The sequence below is a fragment of the Panthera pardus genome, unplaced genomic scaffold (assembly GCF_024362965.1).
Source record: "Panthera pardus isolate Hobbes unplaced genomic scaffold, ASM2436296v1 HiC_scaffold_7, whole genome shotgun sequence".
In the NCBI taxonomy this organism is placed as follows: domain Eukaryota; kingdom Metazoa; phylum Chordata; class Mammalia; order Carnivora; family Felidae; genus Panthera; species Panthera pardus.
The window spans coordinates 71,209,870-71,236,314 of NW_026527002.1; the positions used below are offsets into that span (position 1 = coordinate 71,209,870).

Here is a 26,445-nt window from a genome sequence, read left to right on the forward strand (position 1 = left end):
TCAAATGGAGGTGAGGGGAGGGAGGGAGCGGCAGGGTCGGGGACCAGCCAGAGTTAGGGAGGTGTGACACCACATACAACTTCTCTAAACTGCAAGCGGCTGAGCCTGGCCAAAGAGCCTGGCCGGGAGAGGGTGAGACGAAGGCCAGGAAGGTCAGCAGGGATGCCACCATGGCGCCGTGGGCATCATGATCTGGCACCATTAAGCCAGAAGGATTTGACGGAAGCCTCTGGCATTCTCTTCCACACTTAACCACTTCAGGTGCACCAGAGCTGGACTAGACAACCTTTAAACTGCTTCTCCCAATCAGCACATTTAGATTCCATGATTATGGTTTTATGATCTTAAAATAACAAAAGCCCTTGTTTTCTACCACCAGTGAGTCAAGTTCCTCTTACCACTCACTCCCTGTCCTCCCAGTGTTGAGGGCCGTTCTTCCTTCCGCCCTCTTTGCTTCCCGTGGCTTCCCTCTCACTGCTGGGAACTGTGAATCGAGCAAATGTAGTTTTCCTTCTATTACTACCACCCATACAAGAGTAAATCAAGAATAAAAGGCAAGCTAATGACCAGATCACTGATCTTCCTGCACTTAGCAAAATTTTAGAAGCAATGAAAACTACACACGTAGACAATAATGAAGAAGAAGACTATTAAAAACACCCAGCTCTCCCCTAAAAGAAGGGGAAATCACGTGTGTATGCATTCCATTAAAATACGCACGGGGAAGGCTTCGGAAGCCTAAAAACAAAATACCAGTAAACCAAGCCACACTTAGAAAAATGAAAGCTGATTTTTATTTTATCATCAACAGCCATTCTTTAAACATGAACATGCATACGTAATATTCTACGCACACATCACAGTTTTTAACGTTAGTTAATAAAGGTTAAACACACAACATACATCCTTACAAAAAAAGTCAAAATGCAAACTTAAAACTTTAAACAAAAGTCTTACTAATTTAAAAAAAGTTTGTGTTGGGTACCATTTGTACAACACAGTTAATTTAAACATTTTCATTTTGGCTGCACATGAAAAAAGCGGCAGTAGAAAATAAAGTCGTTGACGGTTTTTAAATAGCAGAATAGGCAGTTTTGCCATGCAGGAGAAGCAATATTAAATATTAGTTTTCAAAAAAAATCCACATTTAAAAATATTTAGTTCAAGTCACAGAATTTTTCTCAGTAGAGACCCCAATGCAATGCGGAATTAGCTGCCTTAGATGGCCCATTCGAAAGGACAGTGTCCCTTCAGAGTAGAACTTTACTGGTTTTGGCACAGAAAAGAAGTCTTGAGAACGAGAACATGATTAAAAAAGAGGGAAGAGGAACAGAGGAAAGAAATAAAAAGCAGGAGTACATGAGATAGTAATTGCAATCACTAAAAACTGTGCATTCTCAGCCACTGCAGAATACTGTCTTCTGTCCACAGCAGGCGCCCGCCCAGGGCTGCTATTGCAGCATGGATCTGATTTGCTTGGAGGTAGTCTCATCGTTCAAATGTTTTGTCGTGTACCTGGAAGTATAAGAACAGCTATTTTAGGGAATTTTGAAAACCATGATCTACCGCGGGTTCCATCATTATCACAAGCTGGGCAAGTAGGCGAAACTCTCCTCACAGCATCGCGCCTTTTCTCTCCAGCTCCGGCTGCGTTCAGGCTCTGCCCTGCTTACCCTAACCACCTACTGCACAACATATCCAATAGCTCCTTACTTAAGGTAGAACTACCTCACTGAAGCGATCCAGTTAACTTCTAAGGTAAACAATGAGCTGCGCCCTCTCACAGGGAAACAGCTGTCACTCCATCTCAGGGACTGGCAAGTACAACCTGCAGCCCAACCTAGCCCACCGCCTGTTTCTGTACGGCTTGTGAGCTAAGTACATTTTTACACTTTCATTTATTTTGTAAATGTTTGTTTATTTTTGAGATAGAGAGAGACAGAGCACAAGTGGGGATGGGGCAGACAGAGAGGGAGACACAGAATCCAAAGCAGGCTCCAGGCCCTGAGCTGCGAGCACAGAGCCCGATGCGGGGCTGGAACACACAAACTGTGAGATCATGACCTGAGCAAAAGTCAGAAGCTTACCCAACTGAGTCACCCAGGTGCCCCTGTTTTTACACTACAAATGAACGGGGAAAGAAATCAAAAGAATAATATTTCATGTTAACGTGGAAATTCTATGAAATTCAAATTTCAGTGTGTTTATAAAAAGTTTTAATGGAACACAGCCATATACAGATTCACTGAGGTATTCTCTATGGTCACCTTCTTGCCACAATGGCAGAGTTGAGTAGCTGCGACAAGAAACCACGTAACCCCAAATCCTAAAACATCTGTGTTTATTCTCTAGCCTTTTACAGAGAAAGGCCGGCCCCCACTCTAGTCTGTATCTAAGCTCAACTAACTACCACAGTTCCAACTGTCACATCCCATCCCAAAATGTCTCCATTCTTGACGTGCCTTATTTCCAGGTAGATGTGTTTTGCTATAAGCATGTAAACCACAAGGAAAGAATCATGAAGAGTGATTACTATTTTACGAGAAGAGTCCCCATAGGAGTCCTTTAATAGCCGAAATTCAGTAAGTGAGCCTACTATGTACCTGGCACTGTTCCAGGATCTCACAACCTGGCAGAGAAGACAGACCGTGACACACTCACACAAGGGGCAAAGGAGGAAAGTACTAGATGGAGCCTCAGATGCCGGGAAAGCCCAGCTCATGAGGACACTGCAGGCCACAGTGAGGAGTTGGCAAGTCACTATAAGTGCAGTGAAAGCCAGTGGAGGACATCAAACAGGGTAGAGATGTGGGCCTTTATTTATGTTCTGGAAGGACTGCTCTGGCCATTGAGCAGAGGAACCAACAGAGGGACAGCAGAGGGACCGACCAAGGGCTTGCTCCAGGGGACTCAGTGAGAGATGAGCAAGGCCTGGACCACATGAGCAGCAATGGAAACAGGTGCTCAAGGCTTGAATATGGGACATATTTTGGAGACAATTCGGACAGAACTTAATGCTGGACCAGTTAATCTGGCCGGTGAAAATTTCACATATCGTCTTTCAGGAATACATAACTTTAAGCAAAGTACACACAGATGGCCTTTGTGTGTTCAAGAAACTTAAACCCAATTCTTGCTGGTTCTCAAGTCAATTGAAAAACTAAAGAAAGCATATGAACTCAAATCCTTGCAGAGGTAAAGACACAAATACTTATTAAGTACCTGATACATCCTCTACAATTTTACCTTCCAAAAAGAAGGCACTTCCAAATTGTTCACATATTACTGAAGAGACACCCGAGCACCTGGCATGGGACAGGTGCTCAACTAGTATTTGTGGAAGGCAGGCGAGAAAGCAAGCAGCCAGGCTGGGGGAAAAAATCCATGAAGGATTACTTACATTAAGTGGCAAGTGATGCAGCCAAGACTAAAGCTTTCTGTTTTCATTTCCAAGTGCAGGTAAAGCGTATGTAGCTACACATATCCTCCTGATGTCAGGAAGTAAAAACGTTCATCACCCCTGTCTTCGTTTCCGTTTTTCCCTTTCCTTCACAGGGCAGAGGGCCCCCAACTGGCACACCACCATCTCTGCTCAGAGCAGCCGTACGTATCGCTACTCAGCAGCGTTGTGACACCGGGAGCGGGAGTGCTCTGGCTCCTTCTGCGGGATGAGACCGTGCACTTGTAACAGGTCTCACGTCCTTTCCGCCAAACGGGGCCAACTGGAGGGAGACCTGGCCCGTCACCACACTCTTACCAAGAAAAGGCCTTTACCACCTAACGTGTGCAAAAGTGTACGGACATATACGGGTTTATGTCACTTTGTGCATAACAACCAAGTTCCTTTCCAAGTGCGTATACTTTTCTACTGACGGGAAGCAACTATTATTGATCTTTACTCTGAAATTGAATAAAGACAGCAGTTATCTAGCATTAAACCTTAACTCCGAGCTCTGGCTCTCTCTCATGATCAAGGCACTTGGTTCCACTTCTCCACCGACTGAATGTAGACAGGACTTGCTGCTTTCTTGCAATCACATCCTGTAAGCTGGAGGCACTGTGTAATTTCTATAGAGAAGCACTCCAAATAAATAGCTTATTATATGGATGGGCAATTAAAACTTAAAAATTTTTGGTTATTAACTGCTGGCTGAGGAAAATGATGGAGTGAGCATTTCTAGTAAAGCAGCTACTCAGAAAGTAATTCCACAAAAGTGTTTTCCTTTTTCTAAAGGTTTAATTAACAATGCACATTTACATAGCACTTTGGGGATTATAAAATGCTTTTTACATAGTATCTCCTTTGCTGTGAGTGAAGCATATTAAGGGCGAGGGTGATTTAGTGTGAGCCACGTTTCTCAAAGCACCAGCATTGTATCAGCTAGGGTGTTTATTTATAGAATGAGGTGCGTGGGCCCCACACCAGACCTTAGAGTCTCTCTGGGTATGGTGGCCTGGGAACGTGCATTTTTGTTTCCCTCCCGGTTACTCCAAAAACACCCCAGGGTTCAATCACACAGGAACCTTAAGGCTCAATGGTACAGCACCAAGCACATGGGATTTGAAGAATGAAATCCTGAATGTGAAGACAGAGTCTGACATTGATTAATCGCCTATATAATCGGTAAGTCTCTCAAGAGCTCAAGGTAGCTGTACAATGGAGACATGCCCCACACCTCACATCCATCCCCTACTTCACAGAGCTGTGGTCAAGATCAAATACAGTCATAAAGACGAAACCACGCCGTAAACTTAAAGGTTACAAAAACGTTACTCACTGTAACCACTACTACTCAGTATCAAGTACACCGATGAACCTTAAGAAACTTCCCAGGTGGAAAAATGAGAACCAGCCACAAAACACATCCACTGGGAACGAAAACAGTTCGAGAGTTATCTCTGCAACAAAACCTTCATCTTCTACTTTCCGTTAGAGACGTGCAAAGAAGACTGAAAAGCCACAGGTGGCTCTTGCCTCAATGGTGCTTTTCTCCCCTCAAACACAGACTGGCGTGTGCAAGACTTTAACCCCACCTCTCACTTAGCCCCACAGCCCAGTGCTGCCCTAATTTGAGAGTGGAGAGACTGAACTACCTTTAACTACTGCAAACAAAAGTAAACTCTGAGTCTTCATGTGTGGACCACTGTCCCTTCCAAGTAAAGAAGTAACACCAGACCCTCCTGGCCTCCAATTCTCTCTTCCTTTTCAGAACAGGTCTCCTGTCACTGGGTGGCTTTGGAGAATCTAACCAATAAGAAAGGAGAGTCTTGGGAGAAAAAGTGAGCTGACTGGGACCCGGGGAGTCTTGAGAAAGAGATCGAGTAGTTATGGTTCACAATAGCACAATTACGGGTGAAACAAATGAGGTGCACACTGTAAAAACCTCCAGAGTAAAACCTCCCAATCATTGTGGTTTCTGACAGACGTATGGCTGAAATAGCTAGACATCATGAGGATTTTCATGGTCATACTATGTTCCGTAATCTTTCTGGTATTTGTTCAGAAGAGACCTCCTTTATTCAGGCACTCACTGCTTACAGAATACTTCTCATAATCTTAAGAAAATCCTTTGATGGTTCCATGCAACTGAAATGACACAGCACAGATTCTGCTTTATCATGTGCCAAGTGTGACTAAGCATTCGAGAGGAATAACCAACCTGTTTGGCTCACAAAACATGGGAGAAACTTAAGACTGAACTGGAAATCATTTTCATGTATCATGTGGACTGCAGTGAGAAACAAAGATGGCCTGTGACCTCAATAAGCTTCTATATAAATATTTCTGTGCTCATGTAATTTTTGTGTTTAAACACAAAATAAGCAATGAGCAAGTTATCTTTTATGTTAGGAAAATAAATTACACTATAAATTAAACCTCTGTAGTCAAGATGTTATAATATGCTGTGATTTGCATTTAAAAATAGTCCAGCATTCAAGAAATGCCTGGCTGCCTCAGTCAGTAGAGCGTGCAACTCCTAAACTTGGGGTCCTGAGTTCAAGTCCCACATTTGGCCTAGAGCTTACTTAAGAAAAATAAAAGAAAAAAGAATCCTGCCTTAAAAAACAATTCCACCATTATTAGGAGCTACAGTAGCTAAATCAAGTAGTGTAAGCAAGAGAAGACATCAAATAATAACAAGTTTATTTTCATTACAAGAAATACACAAAAGTAACAAAAATACTTGTAAAAACAGAAATATTAACACACTATATTAAGGGAAAAGAGGTTGTTTTTATAAAAGAGTTTGTATAGCATTACATTTGTAAAAAGGTAAGTATCAGAGAGCTTTGTCTACAAATATAAAGAACGAACTGTGGAAGACTATATACACCAAAACATTAACAGCAGTTTATTTCAAAATGGTGAGATTATGTGATTTCCTTCTTTTGCTTTCAATTTTCCTGGGTTGGCTGAATTTTATTTACAATTAGCATGGTCTACTTTCATTAAAAAATAAACATGCCAAGAGGAGCAAAAAATGAAAGCCAAAATCTATAGCGAAGAAATGAAGCTATTTTCATCTGTGCATGCACACCACACACACACACACACACACACTCACTCTTTATTGTAAAAATATTGTAACTGAAAATTTACACACAAGGTTACCAATAAGCAAAATGGTATCTGCACTTTTCTAACATGAACATATATATTCACATCCTTTGTATTATTCACGTTTTGAAGCATTTTCTTACATATATTTTTTCTGTACAGACGCACATGTACATATACACACCTGAGAGCATTTAGAAGACCTTCTACGCTATTGGGAGGTTGGTCCTTAAGAACTTTGATACAACCTTTCATCTAAGGAGAAGAAGAAATGGAAAAGGTAAAAAACTGTGTTTTCTCAAAGAACATTCACTATCGAAACAGTAGTACTTAAATTAGCACCACAACTATGGAACTCATGAGAAATTACATTCTGGAAATGTCAAAATTATTACTGTTAGAACAGGGGGAAAAAACTACGCAAATGCTATTTTCAGTTTCTCAAACAGAACTTTTTAAGAACCAAAGCAGAAGCAGCAGGCACACTCATGAGAAAACTACAGGGCGGCGAAGGGAAGACTTCCCGGAGAAGGTGTGGAGCAGTCTCTGAAAGGACGGACGGACGCAGTGCCAAGGAGCAGAGGAGCCTTTCCAGGCAGGCAAACACCTTGACAAAAATAGTAAAGTTTACCACATGTTGAGGACAGAATCTTGGGGAGTCACAGGGGAGTTTACAGAGGGCTTTGCAAGCCAGGACTTGCGAAGGAGGATTCATTTGGAACTTATGGGGCAGGGACTTGTTATGGGCCATTAGAAAGGGAGCAGCTCAGTGTAGACGGTGTGTAAAGATGGGCTGCAGACTGTGAAAATGTAGAACACGCTAGAAGAGCACAGCTTTGGAAACCATGGAGATGTGGATTCAAAATCCCACTCCATCATTCACTAGAAATTACACTATGTCATTTCCCTAAATTTTAGGTTATCTGTTAGTACGGGGGAGATAACATCTACATCCTAGAAGTATTTTCACAGGTAAGTGGGCAACAAGCATAAATTTCCTAGGACACAGTAATCATTCAATAAATGTTAACTCATTTATCTTTACAGAGGATGGACGTGAATAAAGAAAGGTAGGGAGACTGGCTGGCAATCAGTAATCTAGACACGAAATGCTGAGAGCCTGAACTACAAAAGGGAAAATGGAAGACAATTCTCACCAAACACTGGTTACAATTCTGATGGACCAGATGTGACTAGGAGAGAAATTAGAAAACAGAGGAACCAAGGGAGCTACTTTATTCCTAATATAAATTTGTGTAGAGACAAGCAAAGCTGACACCCAGATGAGAGCCACAAATTACTATGCCTGGGAGGGAGGAGAAAAATCTGTATTCTGTTACATAGTCTTTTTCCACTGGAGCACCTCTACTGACTTTGTCTATACATATGGAAATAAATCTTTCGTTTGAAATGGCCTTTGGTCAAAGAATGAAATTTCTGATGTCTGATCATTTATTTACACTGCCAAACAGGCAGAAGGACCGCTGGCGAGTACAAGGTCCAGCTGTCCTCCATTCTACTGCACTCGTATATGGCTGTAAACCATCCAGCACGATATGAGAGGCAACAGAAACCCACCATTATCAGAAACTATAAAACTGAGGTCTGTGACAGAGTGCAACCTGCAGCTCTTTAAACAAAAGCCTACGATCTCCACTTACGGAAATGGTTGAGAATTAAATAAAGCATTGTAACTTACATCAATTTTTGAAGTTTTGGCAAATGCTCCCACTGGATGTACGTGGTCATAGAGTATTATGACACCCACCATTACCCTCAAGCAGAATGACACTGTCTCTTCATTTGTAAATCTGCTTCTGTATTCCCTGGGGGGTAGAAAAGATATGGCTGGATGAGGCACATCACTACTTAAGGAGTTCATTCAACTTTCAGCTGATGCTGAAGGATACACTCTGTTGATATCTAAAAGGAATGCTAACATTATACCCTCCTTTCTCCATGGTGAGATTCCCAGGGAAATGAGGTTGATAGAGCGGTGATCACTTAGGTATTCTGATCTCTACATGCACCCTCTTGGTACATCACCCCTTTTGCTTGGCAGAGATGAGGCAAATTTAGAGAAATGAAAAGCCCCAAAGTAATAGCTTCAGGACAGGTGCTTTGTAAAGGCTGTTACCACCAATATGACGGAAAAAGCCACTTGCTTAATAGAGCAATATGTTTGCTATTTAGAAGATAACTTATTAATCGAAGTATTACATCATTATATTACTGCATTCTAGTTTTACTAAAATTCAATCATATTCCTTTCTCGGGAAAAAGGGAAATAGAATTTTGTCTCTGCAGAAGGCAACATGGCATGGCAGAAAGCGTCCAGAACCAGGATGGGACCATCCAGGCACATGGGTGGGGTTGGCCACCGTGCTTAAGTCCCTTCGCTTCCCAGGAGCTCACTCCCCTAAATGAAGATAATGATGAATGGTTGCCCTCCTACTTCATATGGCTTTCCAGAAAGATGATGTGCGTTAATAATGCTTTGGAAAATGAAAAGCTCCACAAAAACAAAAGTTATCTAATAGAACCATATGTTATTCAGGAATCCAGGAGGGATTCTTTCTGCCTGCTGATAAGAAAATCCAGCCAGAAAACACAGTGGTACATATGATAAATGGCTTGAAAGTGAAGGGAAACCCAGAAGAGAATTCAGATTAGTGTCGGATAAAAACCACAGACTGTGAACTAATACCGAGGGGCAGGGATAAGGAGAAGAGTTGGCAGCTCTTCCTTTTCCAAAGCGCTATTACACACATCATTTTGTTGGAAAGCCTTATGAAGTAGGAGGACAACCATTCATCTAGCAAAAGGGCAAGGTTCCTCACTGAAAAGGAGAGAATGCTTAATGAGAAGCATAACCAAAACACCAACGCTCTTCCCCCACCTCCAATAAGAGCACCACAAAACTCCCCACTCTGAAGAGTCTATGTTCTAAGTTAGCCTGACTGGTCTCAGGCACCTGAAAACCCACTGTACTTCCTACTCAAACCAGAAGTTACATGAAGCTTCCAAATTACTTTAATATTGTTCATATATTAACACTGAATACTTCAGATATACTTAATTCCCACCTTCCAAATAAGACATGTTCATATCTAGACACCAACTTCGGTAGGATTGTTAGAGTGAAAAAGATCAGCTAATACTCACGGTGTTTCGAGCATGACTCTGCATACGCTGGCCATGGTGCTTAGACAATCTGTGGTATTTTCTATTGGTAAATTTTTGTTCTGGAAAAGTATATAGAGAAAAAACAGTGAAAGTGATAGTTATTACTTAAGTATAATTTAAAATCCAGCACAATGTGGAAAACTGACAACTTTAGAATTTGGTTCCTACTCCTAATTTTTAAGAAAGCGTGCTAGATTCTAGGTACTGTTCTAAGCTCTAGGGATACGGCTAAAAGCTAGAGAACTAAGACCCTGTGCTCCTGAGAGTCACTTCCATTCTGGCTGAGTGGGAACAACCACTACATGCAGCCAGGGCCCCACAGGCCATGAGGTATGGGGAATTTATCCAAAGGACACTGGGAAGTCACTGGGAACACTTGAAGCAGAGGAAGAAAGGCATTGGGTTGTTTTTTTTTTTTTTTTTCAAGATTACTGGGGCACCTGGGTGGCTCAGTCGGTTGAGCGTCCGACTTCGGCTCAGGTCATGATCTCGCGGTTCGTGAGTTTGAGCCCCATGTCAGGCTCTGTGCTGACATCTCAGAGCCTAAAGCCTGCTTCAGATTCTGTGTCTCCCTCTCTCTGCCCCTCCCCCAATTGTACTCTTGTCTCTCTCAAAAATAAATAGACATTAAAAAAAAAAAATTAAAAAAAAAAAGATTACTTGGCTGTTCTTTGAAGAAAGGACCATCGTGGGGTCAGAGTGGAAAAAGTAAGGCCAGTAGGAACATGAATGCAGGTGACAGAGTGGTGGGCTGATGTGGAGAGGTAGAGGAGGACAGGGGCAAAGTTTTCAGATTCAGGATGTATTTTGGAGGAAGAGTCAACAAGACTATCTGATGGAAGAGACATAAGAGGTGAGATAAAGAAAGGAATTCAGGATGATAACCCCTAAGTCAGTTGCTTTTACAGTGCTACTATCAAGACAGAAAAGACTGCAGAAAGGGCCGGGTTTGGCCACAGTAACACTGAGGTGTCACCTAGACATCCAGAGGGAAGCTGCCAACAGGCAGGTAGATGTGTATGCGTGTGCCTCGGGAAGGGGCAGGACTCAGTGCACGTGCACAGAAGACGGCAACGTCGTGAGGCCTGGACAGCTCACTCTGGCTGCTGACAGGACGTGTAACAACATAGAGAGTAACTGTCCAGGCAACACTTACCTCTGATACAAATTTTGTCGTGGCGTCACTTAAGGTTTTCAGCATTGGGGTTGCCTCAGCATAAAACAAAGACATTCGATTTGCCAATTCATTATTTACTTCATTTTCTCCTTCTGCCTGTGTGGAAAATAAGCACTTGATATCAGTTCATAAATTATTAAATATGATAACATTTATAAAAGAACCGAGGCAGAGTGACTGTTTCGCTAATGCTTGTTAAATTACTCTAATAAATACTCTTATATTTTAGACCCTCATGTGCATGTATATTTAAAAACAGGTTAAAAATGGTATTAAGCAATTTTTCAAAAAGAGTAACCTCTCTTAAAATATTTTACATGACATCAAGCAACTAAATAAAACCTTGCTGGGCTGTCTCCTGTAACAAGGAATGGCTCTAAATGCTACGGGGGCAGGGAGATGGCGAGGGCACGGCCTGGCCTCCATCTCAGGAGCACACAAGTATCCACAACAATAAGCTGAGAGGCAATGACAAAAAAAGGAGGGGAGAGAAAGACTACGTCTGACCGGAAGAAACAAAAATGGATTCTGAAGAGGCAGCTCTTGCAGGTGAGGGCGGGCAGGTACGCGTGGTATTACAACCAGACAGGGGATGAGAGCATGTTTTCAAATGACGTGGAGTGTAAGCCGGTGCACTCAGGGCAAGAAGGGGAAACGACTAGCGAAGAGTAAGGGTGGAAAGCAGGGCTGGAGCCAGATTGCGGAGGACCTTAGCTGTTGGCCTAAGTTCCTAACTTTCTTCTGCACGTAACAGGGACCACTCAGTGCGCTAGAAGAAAGAACAACAATTAAGTCAATTTTCTAAAGCAAGTTGACAGATGATGGTGGGCAGAGTGTACCAAAAAAGAAAAAGACCACGGGTCAAAAAAAGGAGTTCTCCTGCTGGAGAATGACTGCCGGAGATGCGGAATGAGGCTCTCGACTGGGACAGAAGAACTACGAGATGAAAGGGGGGACGGGGGCGAGGAAGAGACTGGAAAGATATTTCACTCGATAACAACTGGATTTCCCTTTAATTACTGAGGGTGCAAGATGGCACCCTTGTATTTGGCCTCGAGTGGTAGCAGGATGGCTACAGCAGAGGGCTGGCTGGGTGTTACGTGATCTGATTGGATCTGATCTGACTTTACACGGTGGGTATGAAAAAAACAGACGATAAGCTCAGCCTCACAGCAAGAACTGGTCTATGCAAAACCACACTGATGTAAAATAACAGAAGCTTCATGGAAGAGAAATCCTTCTTCCAACCAAGGGCCTTACAGCAGCCACTTCATAAAATTGTGATTCAATGAAAAAAGAGGAAGAAGAAAAAAAAAAAAGAATGATCTCCCTTGTCATTTTCTTTAACCTCTTAAGCCACTTACTGCTCCTTACACACTCACATGATCTTTCCTTACTAAGCTATCTAGTTAAGGCTGTAAGGCTGATCCTAGAAATTTTTCACACCAATTAGCACAATGTAGGTCCCCAAAATACCTAAAGAAAAAGATATTTTCTTTCTATTTAAGGTTTTACTTCTGGTAGTTGACTCCCTGGAGGTAGAAAAGGGTAAAGACAAGGAGAAATCAAGGGAAATCAAGCCTTAATAAACCAGAAGAGATGTTATACTAGCCCAGGACCAGGCACAGAAGCGCTCATGGCCCACAACTCTGCTGACAACAGTACCCCTCCCATTCCAGGCCACCTTCTCTCCTGGATTCTTCCATGCTAAGACCATGGGGTCTCACAACCGCTAATCCACAAAGTTTTTGTGCATTTAAAATGAAAATACACATGGGGGCCTGGCTGGCCGGGTCGGTGGAGCATACGACTCTTGATCTAGGGGTTGAGTTCAAGCCCCACATTGGGTGCAGAGATTACTGAAGAATAAAATCTTTAAATGAACGAGTAAATAAATAAGTAACATGAGAATACACAGAGAAATTTTGTAAGTATTACTATATGGACAAGGAGCAGTTCTATTAAGTAGGCATAGGGATCTGAGGCGCTAGGTGAAGAGCAGGGAAGCACCACGCATGGGCTGCTACATCTTGCACTTTCCTCTCATACCTACAGTCACCCATAGCTGGTTATTGACTATGTCATTAGCTTTAACTTGATCTGAGTGAATGAGCAAATGAACAAGCAAATAAGCGAATGCACTGAACAAATAAATTAACGGCTCCCATTACCACCCCCCTGATTCAAAGCATTGACTTACTGGAACGTTATTAATCCTCATACGACTCAATGTTCTTCTGTAATAGCTGAAATCATTCTGTATGGCGGGATTTGTCATCTAGAGACATTTATGAAAGAAAAATGTATTATGTACGCTAAATGATAGTGTAAAAAATAAGTGAAAAAATCTACTAAATACAGCCTTAACTAGTTAAGTAACATTCCCTAATTTGTAAACAATTTAAGAACTAGAACTGGTATCATCCACGATAGCTTTTTGCACTTAAATTATGTAACACTGTACTTAAGTCCTTACAGAACATATAAACCCTGTAGATGGTTTTACAGTTGTGATCTGAATACTTCCCTTCTTTTCAATAATTTCAGGTAATACACTAAAAGGTTGTTTCCCAAAAACCAGTATTACCAAATAAACAAAAATAAGAAGAAATACTTAGGTACTTGTTTTGAATTATTACAATGAAAGTATGAATATATGGTCAACAGGGCAATCCTCAGACTAAAATCATATATATAAATCCTTTGTGCTCAAAGTATTAATAAAACAAAATCGTTTCCTATTATGCAATCATTAAAGACTGTAGTTCGGAATCCACCTGCTCTATTTATCAGACGAGGTCCCTGAGGTCCTGGAAAGTCAAAGGGCCTGTCTCACATGTGGTCACTGTAACAGAGCCCACAGTGGAACTCGGGTCTCCTGAGACAAAAGCTAGTTCTTGTTTCTCCACACTCCCTCCCTCCAACAACGTGGAGGTCGGGTGCACAGGGAAACAGAAAGATAGACAGACAGACAGATGAGGAAGAGAAATGAAGGAAGGTAGGAAGGTAGGAAGAAAGGATCTTAACATTTTTATGTAAAAGGATGTTGAAGATAAACCGGGAATGAACAGAAAAGAAAAAAAGAGTATTAGGAAAGGTCAACAGTATATGCTTCAGAGATATTTTTAAAAATGAAACTAAATGAAGACTGAGTATTGGATAATTTGCTATTTGCTATGCATACAATGTATCAAAGATCTGCTACAACTTTTAAATCCAGTTCTCCAGGTTTTTCCAGGGGCCAAAGGACATCACGTAAACACTCAAACTAGGTCCCCAGGAGTCTCCTCCTACGCCCACGATTTCCATGCTGGCAAGGCCAGCATGGAGTCCTACCTTGAGTTCATCAAACCGGAGCGTGAAGTGAAGAATCTCCGCAAACTGTTTGGCAAGAGCCTGCTCTCGCTCTAGATGCTGCGTGGGAGAGTACGGGGTACTGGTCAAGGCTCCCAGAAGGCCTCTTAGTGCTGCTTCTAAAGAAAGAAAGATTAAAACGTTAAGCTGTTCGTATCTCTGATTTTTATTTATTAAAAAGCAACTTATAAATGTTATGGCTTTAATTCCCCAAAAAATAAGGTCTCTTCAAAAGTCGTATTATCTAAGCATAATCACTCAAACTGAAGAGTGTTCAGTAGAACAAATTGGTCCCTTAAAGGGACCAATTCAGTTTTAGAATTCTGTAAACCCAAATGCAAAATAATGCAGAATGTGAATCTCAATTAAACATCAGGATCGAACAGCAAATTCTGAACTATCTTCACCATTCTATACAGTGTTGATTTGTATGAACTGGTAACGGTTCTGAGTAACTCCTTCAGTGGCATAGTGTCCACACAGTCAAATCTCTACATGGCTGTGAATGAATGAGCAACTTCTCATACTTTGAATATGCTCCTTATTTATAAACACAGACTGCTTTCTGTCGGATACTGAAGGACATAAAGTATTTGGTTTAATAGTTAGGTCTCAGTGTCTTAAGAGTTAGGCAACTTAGGAACACAATGAAAATATTCTAAATTCATCCCATAAGTAAAACGGTCCCTTCAAAGTAAGTGCTCCTTTTGGAATGCCAGACTAATAAATGTTGTGTTTAAAAATGGTAATACTGGAGTGTCTGGGTGGCTCAGTCAGTTGAGCATCTGACTCTTGCTTTCGTCTCAGGTCGTGATTTCACAGTTTGTGGGTTTGAGTCCCACAGTGGGTTCCGTGCTGACACTGTGGAACCGGCTTGAGATTCTCATTCTCATTCTCTCTCTCAAAATAAATAAATAAACTTAAAAAAAAAAAAAAAAGGCAAAGAAATCAAGCAATTCATTTAAAGATTTCAGAATCAGAAAACAAAGCCAGATTCCAGGGGCATGTGAATGGCTCAGTGGGTTAAGCATCCAACTTCGGCTCAGGTCACGATCTCACAGTCCGTGAGTTTGAGCCCGCGTCGGGCTCTGTGCTGACGGCTCAGAGACTGGAGCCTGCTTCGGATTCTGTGTCTCCTTCTCCCCTCCCCCCACTCATTCTCTCTCTCTCTCTCTCTCTCTCTCTCTCTCAAAAATAAATTAAAAGAACAGTAAAAACAATTCTTTTCAAAGAAAACAATGCCAGATTCTATTCTAAAAACACAGGAACTTATACTAGTAGATGGTGATCTGACATGAACAAATAAATATCAGATTAATAAGCAAATATTTATCAATAATAATAAATGTACATCAGATCATTAACCCTTAACTTAAAAATATACCAGCTGTACTACGTATGAAGACCCTACTAGGAACGAACATCCACACTGTGCACGTGACCCAGTCTCTCACTGACCTGTCACCATCAACTAGGACATGAGCATCACAGATGGGTACACTCAGTTTCAAAGCAGTTAGACCCCCAAGAGTTCGGATAGTTAATGCCAGATGTTTTGGACTCTACAGCCCTATTCTTTTCAGCATAATACATAATAAACGGTCTCTCAAATGAAGCAACATTGTATCTATCCTCTGTAACCTTATAAAATATGAATCTATGGATTACGACACAGGAGATACTTCTTATGTATTATGTGCTGGTACTGAGCTAGCCATTACACAGACATTATCTGTCATCTACACAGTAACTCCAAATGACAGCTCTTATCCTTTTTTTATAGCAGGTCAGAAAACGTATGGACTGTCTACTGTGTGTCAAGCCCTGAGGATACAGAGATGAAGGCAGACGTGTTCCCTACGCCCACATGGAGCGTGACTATACAGAGAAGACACATTATTACGGTTGTGACGTGTGTTATCAAGCACATGATACAAAAGAAAAATATAGAAACGGGACCTCACCTAGTTGAAGGTTCAGGAAAAGACCTCTCTGAGTAAGTGACATTTGGGCTGAGACTTAGGTGTGCACCAAGGATGAATGAGAGTTTGCTAATAGGGCAGTGAGCCAGATGCTAGGCTGAGAAGAGCAAGACATAGTAGAAGAAGTACAAGAGGACCAGTACAGGTAGAAAAGAGCACCGGGAGGAGAGTAACCCCGGACCAAAGTAAGATGCATATGATCTGTGTGCCAGATCAGGCATTCCGGTCTTGTCACCCTAATGTCCTGGAGAGACTACTTAAGCAGAGCAGTGACATCATCAGATTGACATTCATAAAAACGCCACTTCATCTGGGCTGTGTGCAGAACTGAACTGGAGGAGTATGGCTGGCTTACAGAAGTGCATGAGTGCGTGTGAAGGTCAATTAAGGAAAACATAGTTTAGCCATTTTGAAAAATGGGTTACTCATCTCCCAGAATTCATTCCATCTGTCAGTATTAATGTAAGTTAAGTGGAAAGCAAGGTTTGAAAGATATGAGAACAGTAAAAACTTAAAAAAAAAACCACACAAACACCAATACTGTTATAGGCTGTTAAATTGCATTTCCTAGATTTTATCAAGTCTCAGGGTTAATTTAGCATTCAAAGTGCTCTACACTATGGGGGATGGCAGACCTTTCCCCCAAGGAGTGGAGTCCAGTCACTTGGCTGGGTTGGGATGGCCAGGAACCATGCCGGAGGACTTCTGTCCTTAAATGGCTGGAGTCCTCAATGGCAAATCTATGAAACAAAAAGTCATCTCAAGATGATGGCACTGCTTATCTGCCTCTGAGGCACCTAGACCAGCCTCTCATCTTGGAGGGCCTCTGTGGACACAAAAGAGTCGTGCTAGCCCACACTGCTGTGTGTCAATAGAGGAATCAGAGACAGAAGATCCCAAAAGGTGGTTCAGGTTTCTGGCTGAGTTGTAAAGAAAGGGAGGTCAAGGAAGAAAGGATGTAGGGATCAGTCTCCCTGGTGCAGCTCCTAAAACAAAACCACGTGATTATGATCCTCAGAAAAGGTAGGTGACAAGATGAAGTTAATAGACTACTAAGCCCTAAATTCTGGAAGAAATTAACTGGTAGATCAGTGCACAAGTCCAAGCTATATAAGAAGGCTGCAAGCAAGAGATCAACTGGGAGAAATGATAAAGACAGAGTAGTCCACAAGGTAGAACAGTAAGGGGAAATAACTGGATGCCTTGGAGCGGGAGGCCTCTGTGGAAAGTTCCCCTTTAGAAACAAGCATTTATTCCCACTGCTGCCATCCACACCTCTAACAAAGATTTGTCTGAGAACTTAAAATTCTCAGAAGAGAACACCAAAGATGTGGACTGTGGGTGATTTAACATAGCCAAGAAACATGGCCACACTCACGGCGGGCAATCCAGCCCAGTGAAAACGAGCAACATATTGGAAAGAGCTACTCATTATGACCCCAGGAGATGGTCCCCATAACAAGCCCTTGGAACAGGAGGAAGACGAAAGAAAGACAAAGCAGTCTGTTCACTGTCTGATCATCATACAACCTTCCCTGAGGTGGCTGCCTCAACTGGGAAGGCCTTAGACTGAAACAAGCAAGTCCAGGCATTTCCCAGGCCAGAAGGTTAGCCTTGTCAACAAAAGTCAGTTATCTTCCAAATCAGGCAAGTGATCGCTTCCCTGTCTCCCTACAAACATGCCAGCTGGCAAGGGATCAGGGTCCCTCTTCTGGAGTACACACCACAGTGTATCTGTGGTGCTCAGGCCAAGCAACCTTCTCCTTGGGACTGCAAGATTCTGAAGGATCATGTGTATCATGACAGTTATGTGCTGCTTTGTGGGCTATCTGTAACATTTATCCTCAGCTGTGGCTCAAGTAGGAAGAGAAGAGACAAAAGGTTTAGTGAATATAAACCAGAGGGCTCACCAGACTCGAGGTCCAGCCAGGATCCTGAAGCCCAGAGAACTTAAGTCATGTGGTCAAGACCACACAACTGATATGTGGCAAACATCAGATTTCAAACAGGAAGCTATGCCTCCAAAGCCTAAAATCCATTATTATTGCTTCCCCTAAATACTCAACACATACTTGATATATCAGATGTGTCTATTCATTAATTAATCGTTCACTCACTCAACAAACACAGAGTTCCTATCATACGTAAATAAGGATATGCTTCGGTCAGCAAGGAAACTGGAAACATTACCAACCAGGTTACTGGCCAAGAGATGAGGAGTAAACCATCCCCTATTAAATGTGTACTTCGCTCATAACTTCACAGAAGCTGCTAGAGCAATAAAAGCTCCAGGCTCCCACACGACAGTACAAAAAATGACAGCCTCTTACTACTACGTATGTTGCAACATCCCTCTACCGAAATGGAACACACACTACTAGCCTGATTTAATTCCAACAGTTAAAACATAAGAGAACACGTAAGCCTCACTGGTTTGGCCTCTTTTACAATTATTCTTTTTTTAGTGGCAAATGCTGAGACCAAGATGAGCCTGAGTAGGCCTGAGCACCATCTACAGCAGTGAAACTACAAAGGCAGGGACGAACTACCAGCCCAAGAAAAACTCTAAATATGAAGGAGTCAAGATAATCCCGATTAAAAAGACAAGTTCTCAAAAAATAAAAACAAATCAAAGATTTAGGTTCTCTGGGGTTACAAAACTACGGACTGTTTGGTGTTTGGACAAAAGGTCAGGCAGCATGAAAGAACTATTGGTCACGCTTGAGAAAATAAGTTACATTCTTCTTTCCAATAAGAAAGAAAATTTATACCAACACTTCTATCTCAATTATTATTTCTGTGTACGTTAAACAGTCTGTACTTCATCTAAGGAAAAACAGCAATTCTCTTACTTTTTAAAACACTTAGCCATTTTTTAAAAAATTGAGCTTCAACTTTCAAGCAGTTGGCGGACACAGTGGCCGAGTAGCTAACACGAAGGTACAGAGAGCAAGATATAAATTACCAGGAAGTGCTAGGGACCTACTGCAAGCTGGAAAGCACAGCCCTAAACTAGCGAACACAGAGATCGCTCCAGCTGACTGAGATGCAGACTGACCGATTCTTGCCTCAGCTACTGGTTTTTCCTGAGGCAACTGGAGATTTAAAAACAACAACAAAACACAGAACCCAAATAATTACCATTTTTGCTCCTGGCAACTTATGTCTTTCAAATCATTCCAACAGCTAACTAAATCTTCCCTGCTCTGCCTCCTCTTTCTCCAAGAAACCGGGACTCCAATTTTGCTTACTTACTGAATGGAAGGCACAATTCTGACCTCTGAATAATTTTTCCCAAGCAAGGGAGAAAGCGAATGATTTCCAATGCTTTCCCCTAGGTAACTTTGGGCATCTCATCAGCTTCCTATTTCTTATGTTGTACACTTTTAGAAACATGAACTGATCATAAGCAGCAATGATTTTAAGAACACAAAAACCTAAATAACCCAAAGGGCCTGAGGATTAGTTCCCACTTATGGGAAAGGATTTGCTGTAGGGAGAAATTCTACCAAGTGGTTTCTCATACTAGGATGCTTTAGGCTACACAAAATTCAGACATTTTCCTTGTGGAAGTTATAATTTGTGGAGGGAAATGGCCTACATAAATTAAAGAGCTGAGTTGACAGGGATGAGATCATGCTGTAATCTTACAGTCTAACAAGAGTGCTGTACCTACGTAGCAAACAAATTCAGTGACGTGAACATAAAATACTACATAATTCCTTATTAATAAACGTCTTTTTCACTAGGGAAGTCATAATTACAAAACTTTCAACTTACCTAACCTCTGAGAAAATTCATAAAATTTCTTTAATTTGCCTACTAGTGGAACAACTGCGCCCCAAGCCTTCTCCTGCAACTTCTCATCTGCTGGATGCTGGATCGCCTTCAAAATCCAAAGAATAAAAATAGTTAGATCTTTAAAAATCACAACGATCTTATTTTCAAATGAAAATACAGGTTTCAGGAAACAGAGGAAGCCCTGGTACACGCGATAAAATAGGACCAGTCTTTCAAACCATTAGGCAATCTTTCTTGAATACAGAGGGTTACTCTCAAAGAAATGTATTTTCTTGCTTTCATCTTTCTTTTGCTTACAGGTGCTTTTCTTAATCCTCTATGGAACTTAATGCTTTTTTCAACAATCTGGCTTGCTCTCTCCAACGTCTTCAAACAAGCTAAACACACTATCTGAAAGTTGAAACTCATAATCAAGATGGCGGGTATGGCGGGGAGGCCCTTCTTATAAACACTATCAGGAGGTACTGACATGTTTAGATTTCCCCAAGGCACGAGTACTCTGACTCCATCCACACTAAACTGAAAAACAAGAAAGCAAAATAAAATGGAAACCAGAGAGATTTACGGAATGCTCTGAATAAGCTACAAACTAAATAAACAGGCCATGTATTATTTACACAGTGTACTTTATCTGCTTGCCACTATATTCAAATTTTCTTGATTTAAAAAAAAAAAATTTTTTTTAACATTTATTTTTGAAAGACAGAGCATGAGCAGGGGAGGGACAGAGAGAGAAGGAGACACAGAATCCGAAGCCGACTCCAGGCTCTAAGCTGTCAGCACAGAGCCCAATGCTGGGCTTGAACCCACAAACGGTAAGACCATGACCTGAGCCAAAGTCGGATGCTCAACCGACTGAGCGACCCAGGCGTCCCTTGATTTTTTAAATACAAAATGTTTTTAAATGATATTCAAACACGACAGGATTCTGAAGTGAATCCTATTTATGTGACTACCTAGAAATATTTGAAGGAAATCTGACATTACACGTTAACAATACTGATTTCACGTTAATAGGAATATTCCAAAAGGACTGTGATACTAGTCTCACATATATGAGGAAGTTCTATAAGCCTCGAGCCCCATCTTAGCAGTGTTTTGTATCAAGTGGTAGAACTTTATTGTTCAAGAAATAAGCAAACAGATAAAAATTAAAAGTTGTTTTTCTTCTGTTGAGAAGCCTATCTAACTTTTCTTGCAAGGATCTAAAAATTATTTTCAAAATATTAAACTCATTCTCATAATATCAAAACACACAGGCAAACGTCACCCACTTTCACAACTGAGGGAGTTAAATTAAAGACTTCCCCTGACCCTGTCCTGCCTGGATTTAGAAGTGGACACTGGCTGCTCTTTTAGGACAACATGTTATGGTTCTCGTAATTCTGATTCCTTCTCCTTTCACATGGTTTCACTGCTGTTAGGCAACATTTTTGGTACAGCACCCAGTACGGCCCAACACAGAGAAGGACACTTTGTCAATGGCAATGGTGAGACTGTCATGTAGCGGATATTATAACTCTCATTTTCAGAATTGTTAAAACTGGCATAGATATATCAAAACATTAGCGGAGAGCTCTTATTTCCCTCTCTAATAGTGGTTTACCCTGGAGAATGAGCTTTGTGTATTTAACAGAGTCTACATTAAATCAAATTTTATTCTGTTTCAGTCATGTTTAATAAAATACTATTTAAGCAAAGATATATCTAACTCCACATCCTCAGTATAGGTTTTTACATTTCACCTTCCACTTTAATACTCCTGCACCAGATACTCACGTTGCAGAAAATATTATCTGAAAGACTAAGTTATCTGGTGCAAGAGTACAAATAATTTTGATAGATCTTATTTTTACCCACTGCCAAACTGACCTCCAAAAAGGCATTTTATAATAGCACTTGCATTAAGACTCCTGTTCCTTCGTAAACCAACCAGTACTGAGCTTTTAACAACTTAGCATCATATACAATAAAACTGCTTGAGAGCAGTATGCATTATCAGTAAATGTGAACATTTTTCTATAGACTGTGCTCTTTTATAGGTAGAATAGTTGTTTATTTAAGTCTTCATATTGACAGTTACCTAGTTACATCTGTTCTTTGTATATTTGTATATTGGTACAATCAGCTTTTATTTGTACCTTCCTTTCTTAAATTGTTTTTCTATTATTCCGAAATACATTCTGCTTATAGACTTAAACCCAAACATCAATATGCATTCCTCAGTGAAAATTTCTTCAAATGCCTGAATGGTTAAACACTTAGCCTAAATCTACAGATTTAAATGCTGTTTTTAAGAGTTTTCTAGCTTACATATTTTATATCTATTTACTTATTTCTCTGTCCTTACTTCCTTTACCAAGGAATGAAATGAAGGTACCTTTGTACTAAGTCAAAAGGCCTGGTCAGGTGAATTTCTTACCATTACTGGTTATTCTCCCCTTTTCTTTTACTATTCTTCAAGTGTTATTTTTCTATATAAACTTTTTTCTTTTTTTTTTTTTTTAACTTTGCAACATTTATCTACTTTCCCACCTGACCAATCATGGGATGCCACAAGTGCACTGAACGTGGCTTCGGCACTGAACTGAGTGACTATAATGTCTTATGGAGAACCCCAACCTTTGGTCACAGCATTTAGGGCTCCTGGTTTCACATCCCCACAAGTTCTCTTTGAAATGGCTTATATAGAAGCTTTTCTATCATTTTACCCTCTTCCAAAAAATTACAACTGCATTCAGTTAAGTTGACATATACATTACAATAAGTCAATATAAAGACTCTGGGGGAAAAAAAACTTTCATTGTAGTGAGCCTTTCCACACAGAAGCAGAGTAACCCTTCACTTGGCAAGTTTAAAAAAAAAAAAAAAAAATCCTAAGGGTTTTAACCTTAAAAACAGGTAATGGTCTATATTAAATAGGTAATGGTCTGTATCTCTATAGCAAATGAGATGTTTTTTCTTTATTGTTCATAGGTGACAACTATAACCAGCTGATCAGAATTCAATCATAAAACAAACTTTTAAGAAATCTAATGATATAATACTGAACAATTAAAAATAATCTGTAGCACTAATAATCAACAAGGAGAAACATTTTTAGAGCAACTTGTGAACTGTTGTGACCTATAGGGAAGAAATTAATTTCTCATTAGTTAATTTAAGATCGTGTTTAATCATTTGAACATTTCATAAATGTTTGATTTTTCAAAATATGTTCAAATGTTTAGAACTTGAATTTCACAGAAATGGTTACATGCCTTCACTTATTGAAATCTTAAGGTTTCACTTAAGCTAATGATATTGGCGAGATTAGTCTAAGCTTTTGTATTTCTTTCTTCAACAGTTACTAACTGCTTACTAAGCACTGTGTTAGGTGCTGATGACACAAAAATTAGTAATAAACCAGGTTTATCCTCCTCAAGCTGGAGGTGGTAGTGGAGTCATAAACTTTACGTTTCAATGGTCTTTTCAAAAAGAAATGATTACCATGAAAGAAACGTGTGCACAGCACTAGGGCAACAGAGTAAGGGGGAAGTAACTGCTGGGATGTGAAGGAAGGAAAGTGTACATGTGCAAGACATTCAGGCAACAAACAGTCCAGTGCATGAGAGGTAAAAAACAGAATTCACGTTAATCTGTAATTTCCCTCAGCTAATGATATTACCAACAGCTAATCTAAACCAGAAACCCTGGAATCATTTGTAACCCCCCCTTTCTCCCTCATATTAACCATCCAAAAGCCAAAAACCTGTGGCCCCTTAGCCCGAAACATTTCTTGAATTGTTTCCTGGTGCCTGCATTTAATTCTGCCTTCACTAATACTCCAAGTATCATTAGACGAATGGAGTTGGATGTGGACCGTCAACCCAGCGTCAGACTGCTCCTTGACAACCTCTGTGCACTGTTGGTTATACCCAAGAATAACAGAAGCAGAAGGGTGGGAAAAAATGAAGAAACAGAGCTATGTCTTCAAGAAATACAGATAAGGGCCCAGAGGCCAGGGAGTTTCTTTGGGTGGTACAGGGCACCTGATTTTGTGTATACTCTGATGGGAAGAAGTCAAGCAGAAACCAGAAACACAAAAGATCTAATTAAGAGAAGGAATAATTAATAAAGTTCCAAGAGGAGGACGCAGAACAAAGGCAGAGAAATAAATCTTGGTAACAAGTAGAGACACAGCTTCTTCAGAGAAACAGAAGAAGTGGAGTAAGAGATAGATGGATAGACACCTAGATAAGTTCAGAGGCTCACGAGAAGCAAGCTGAGACCACACCAAATATTTGCTTCATGGTGTGAAGTCATCAGACAGAGCTGGGGGAGTCCAGACCACAAGGATGATAGCAGCTTTCTCCTAAGAAGCATGGGAGGAAGGAAAAAAACAGACCGGCAGGACAAAAGGCCACAGAAAGCTACATTCTCTCCTCTTCTCAAAAAGAAAAGTATAAATAGTCCCCATTGGATACTGTAAATTTCAGGTGGAAGAGCAACCAAAAAATAAACAAAATTTTAATATACAGAAATTATGTATTTATACAACATTGTTTTCCTTTTTACCCTTGTATCAATACAACCACTTTTGAAATAATGCAAGTGATCTTCCTTTAAATGTAACACTTAATATGCAATAGAGAATTTGAAAGTATATACAAAACAACAGAGATTAAGAAGAGGGACGTAGTGAATTTTAGTTTATCGGAAAATGTCTCAACATGCTTTACCTCTCGTATTTCATGGCCAGCTCCTCTGTATGACTGCAGATCTTCCAAGATACCTTCTGCATCTTTTAATACTACATTCACCTGATTATAAATTTCCTTCTCAGACTCTGTAGGCTGGGCATCTAAATAGCAGGAAAGCACAAAAAAATTTACAGTCACATGATTTTTTTTTTTTAAGTACATGTATAACTCTAAACAATGAAGAATCTCAATTTCTAAAGATGCCTAACATTTTATTCAATGTTAACTTCACACTTCTTAGAAAAAACTGGTAATTTTTTCATACTTCTACATTTGAATAATTAGCCTCAAGTTTGTAAATATCACAAAGGAGCAAGGAAACATCAAACATTATTATTTAAAGTTACAAATCATGGCTTGGTATATATCGTAATCATTACCGATGACTGTGAATGCATGAATAATGATTGACTTTACTCCAACAGAAATGCAAGGTCTACTAATATATCTTGTTCATCTCCAGCTTAAGACTCCCAGCTATTTTCCTACAAAGTTCATTTTAATGACTAAGTTTTGATATGAAAAATTAAAAACTATTTTAAAAGAATAGTAGTTAGATGCTCTCCTTTTCTACGGACCACTTTAAATTCTGTGCCAATGAACTTCTGTGCTGATGAGCACAAGGTCAAGAGTCCTGTGCAGAGGAGTTCAACTTATGACATTGCTCCAGAACGAGTAGGCTGCTGAAAACCAGACACTTTCAGCTGCAAAGCTGTTATTGAAATTTTGAAATACGAAATCAAAAGCTAACTCCCCCCATTCTTGGGGCTGAGTGAGAGAAAAATGAAGGGAGAATTACAGTCATAAAAAGCATAATCAGGAACACAAACATATGGGCATTTCCACCACCTGTGGTGTCAGCCACAGAACATATGCTAATAGATGACTAAATCTGGATTTCTCTCTGCTAAACTCGAGGTAACAGAAATCCTGTTTTTAATAACTTGGTCATTTGTTTCTCTAAGGAGGAATAAATCTTTTTTATTTAATACTTGGTGTGGTTTTTTTTTTGTTTGTTTTTGGTTTTTTTTGCTTGGAGAAAAATGGGCAATCTGTGAACTGAGTTTCTCATAAATCATTCCAATTAGACCATGTTCAATGCTACAGTTAAGGCATGAAGCACTGAAAATGATAAACACCGTGATTAACATGTTTTAGAGAGGCACTGTGCTGGCTGAATTCCTCCACACAAACATTTTTCTTCCGGGGAAAGGGGAGGCAGACCAAATCGATAGTATGAATGGAGAGCATTTCTGAGAACTCCCTTTTGTCTACCACTTGTGAAACTACTACTTAGACTTCTCTGCACCCACTTCACCTCCCCACAAATATACAATGTCTTTCTTTCTTTCCTTAGAAAAGTTAAAGAAACTTAGTTCACACTTAAAACTAGGGAGTCCACATGCCCAATAACTGTAACGTATTTATTTTGCACATGGGCAAGTCAGAATTCAATTCCACCTCTTAAAACCTGCCAACTAGTCAAAATACACCAGTTTTTTTTTTTTTAAATCAACAGAGTATCAAATTTTAACTTCAACATACTCAAAAAGTACAGCAACAATAATAGAGTATCATTCACGTGCAAAGCTAACTTAAGAATTTGTGTTCTCATATCTTGCCTTATTTTCCAAATCTCCTCTA

General features: G+C 40.4%; 1 protein-coding gene across 8 annotated transcripts in view; it reads right to left on the minus strand.

The window, feature by feature from the left end:
* Positions 1–771: 771 nt before the first annotated feature.
* CYRIB (CYFIP related Rac1 interactor B) overlaps positions 772–26,445 on the minus strand; it is a 104,420-nt gene continuing 78,746 nt past the window's right edge. For all 8 annotated transcript variants that reach the window (XM_019459842.2, XM_019459847.2, XM_019459845.2 and 5 more), the window contains 9 exons: positions 24,781–24,902; positions 20,039–20,144; positions 14,259–14,395; positions 13,123–13,200; positions 10,902–11,018; positions 9,725–9,804; positions 8,259–8,385; positions 6,744–6,814; positions 772–1,515 (listed from right to left, as the gene is read on the minus strand). In XM_019459842.2, coding sequence (XP_019315387.1) covers positions 1,452–1,515; positions 6,744–6,814; positions 8,259–8,385; positions 9,725–9,804; positions 10,902–11,018; positions 13,123–13,200; positions 14,259–14,395; positions 20,039–20,144; positions 24,781–24,902 — 902 coding nt within the window. In that variant the 3' untranslated portion in view covers positions 772–1,451. The remainder of the gene's footprint in view (positions 1,516–6,743; positions 6,815–8,258; positions 8,386–9,724; positions 9,805–10,901; positions 11,019–13,122; positions 13,201–14,258; positions 14,396–20,038; positions 20,145–24,780; positions 24,903–26,445) is intronic.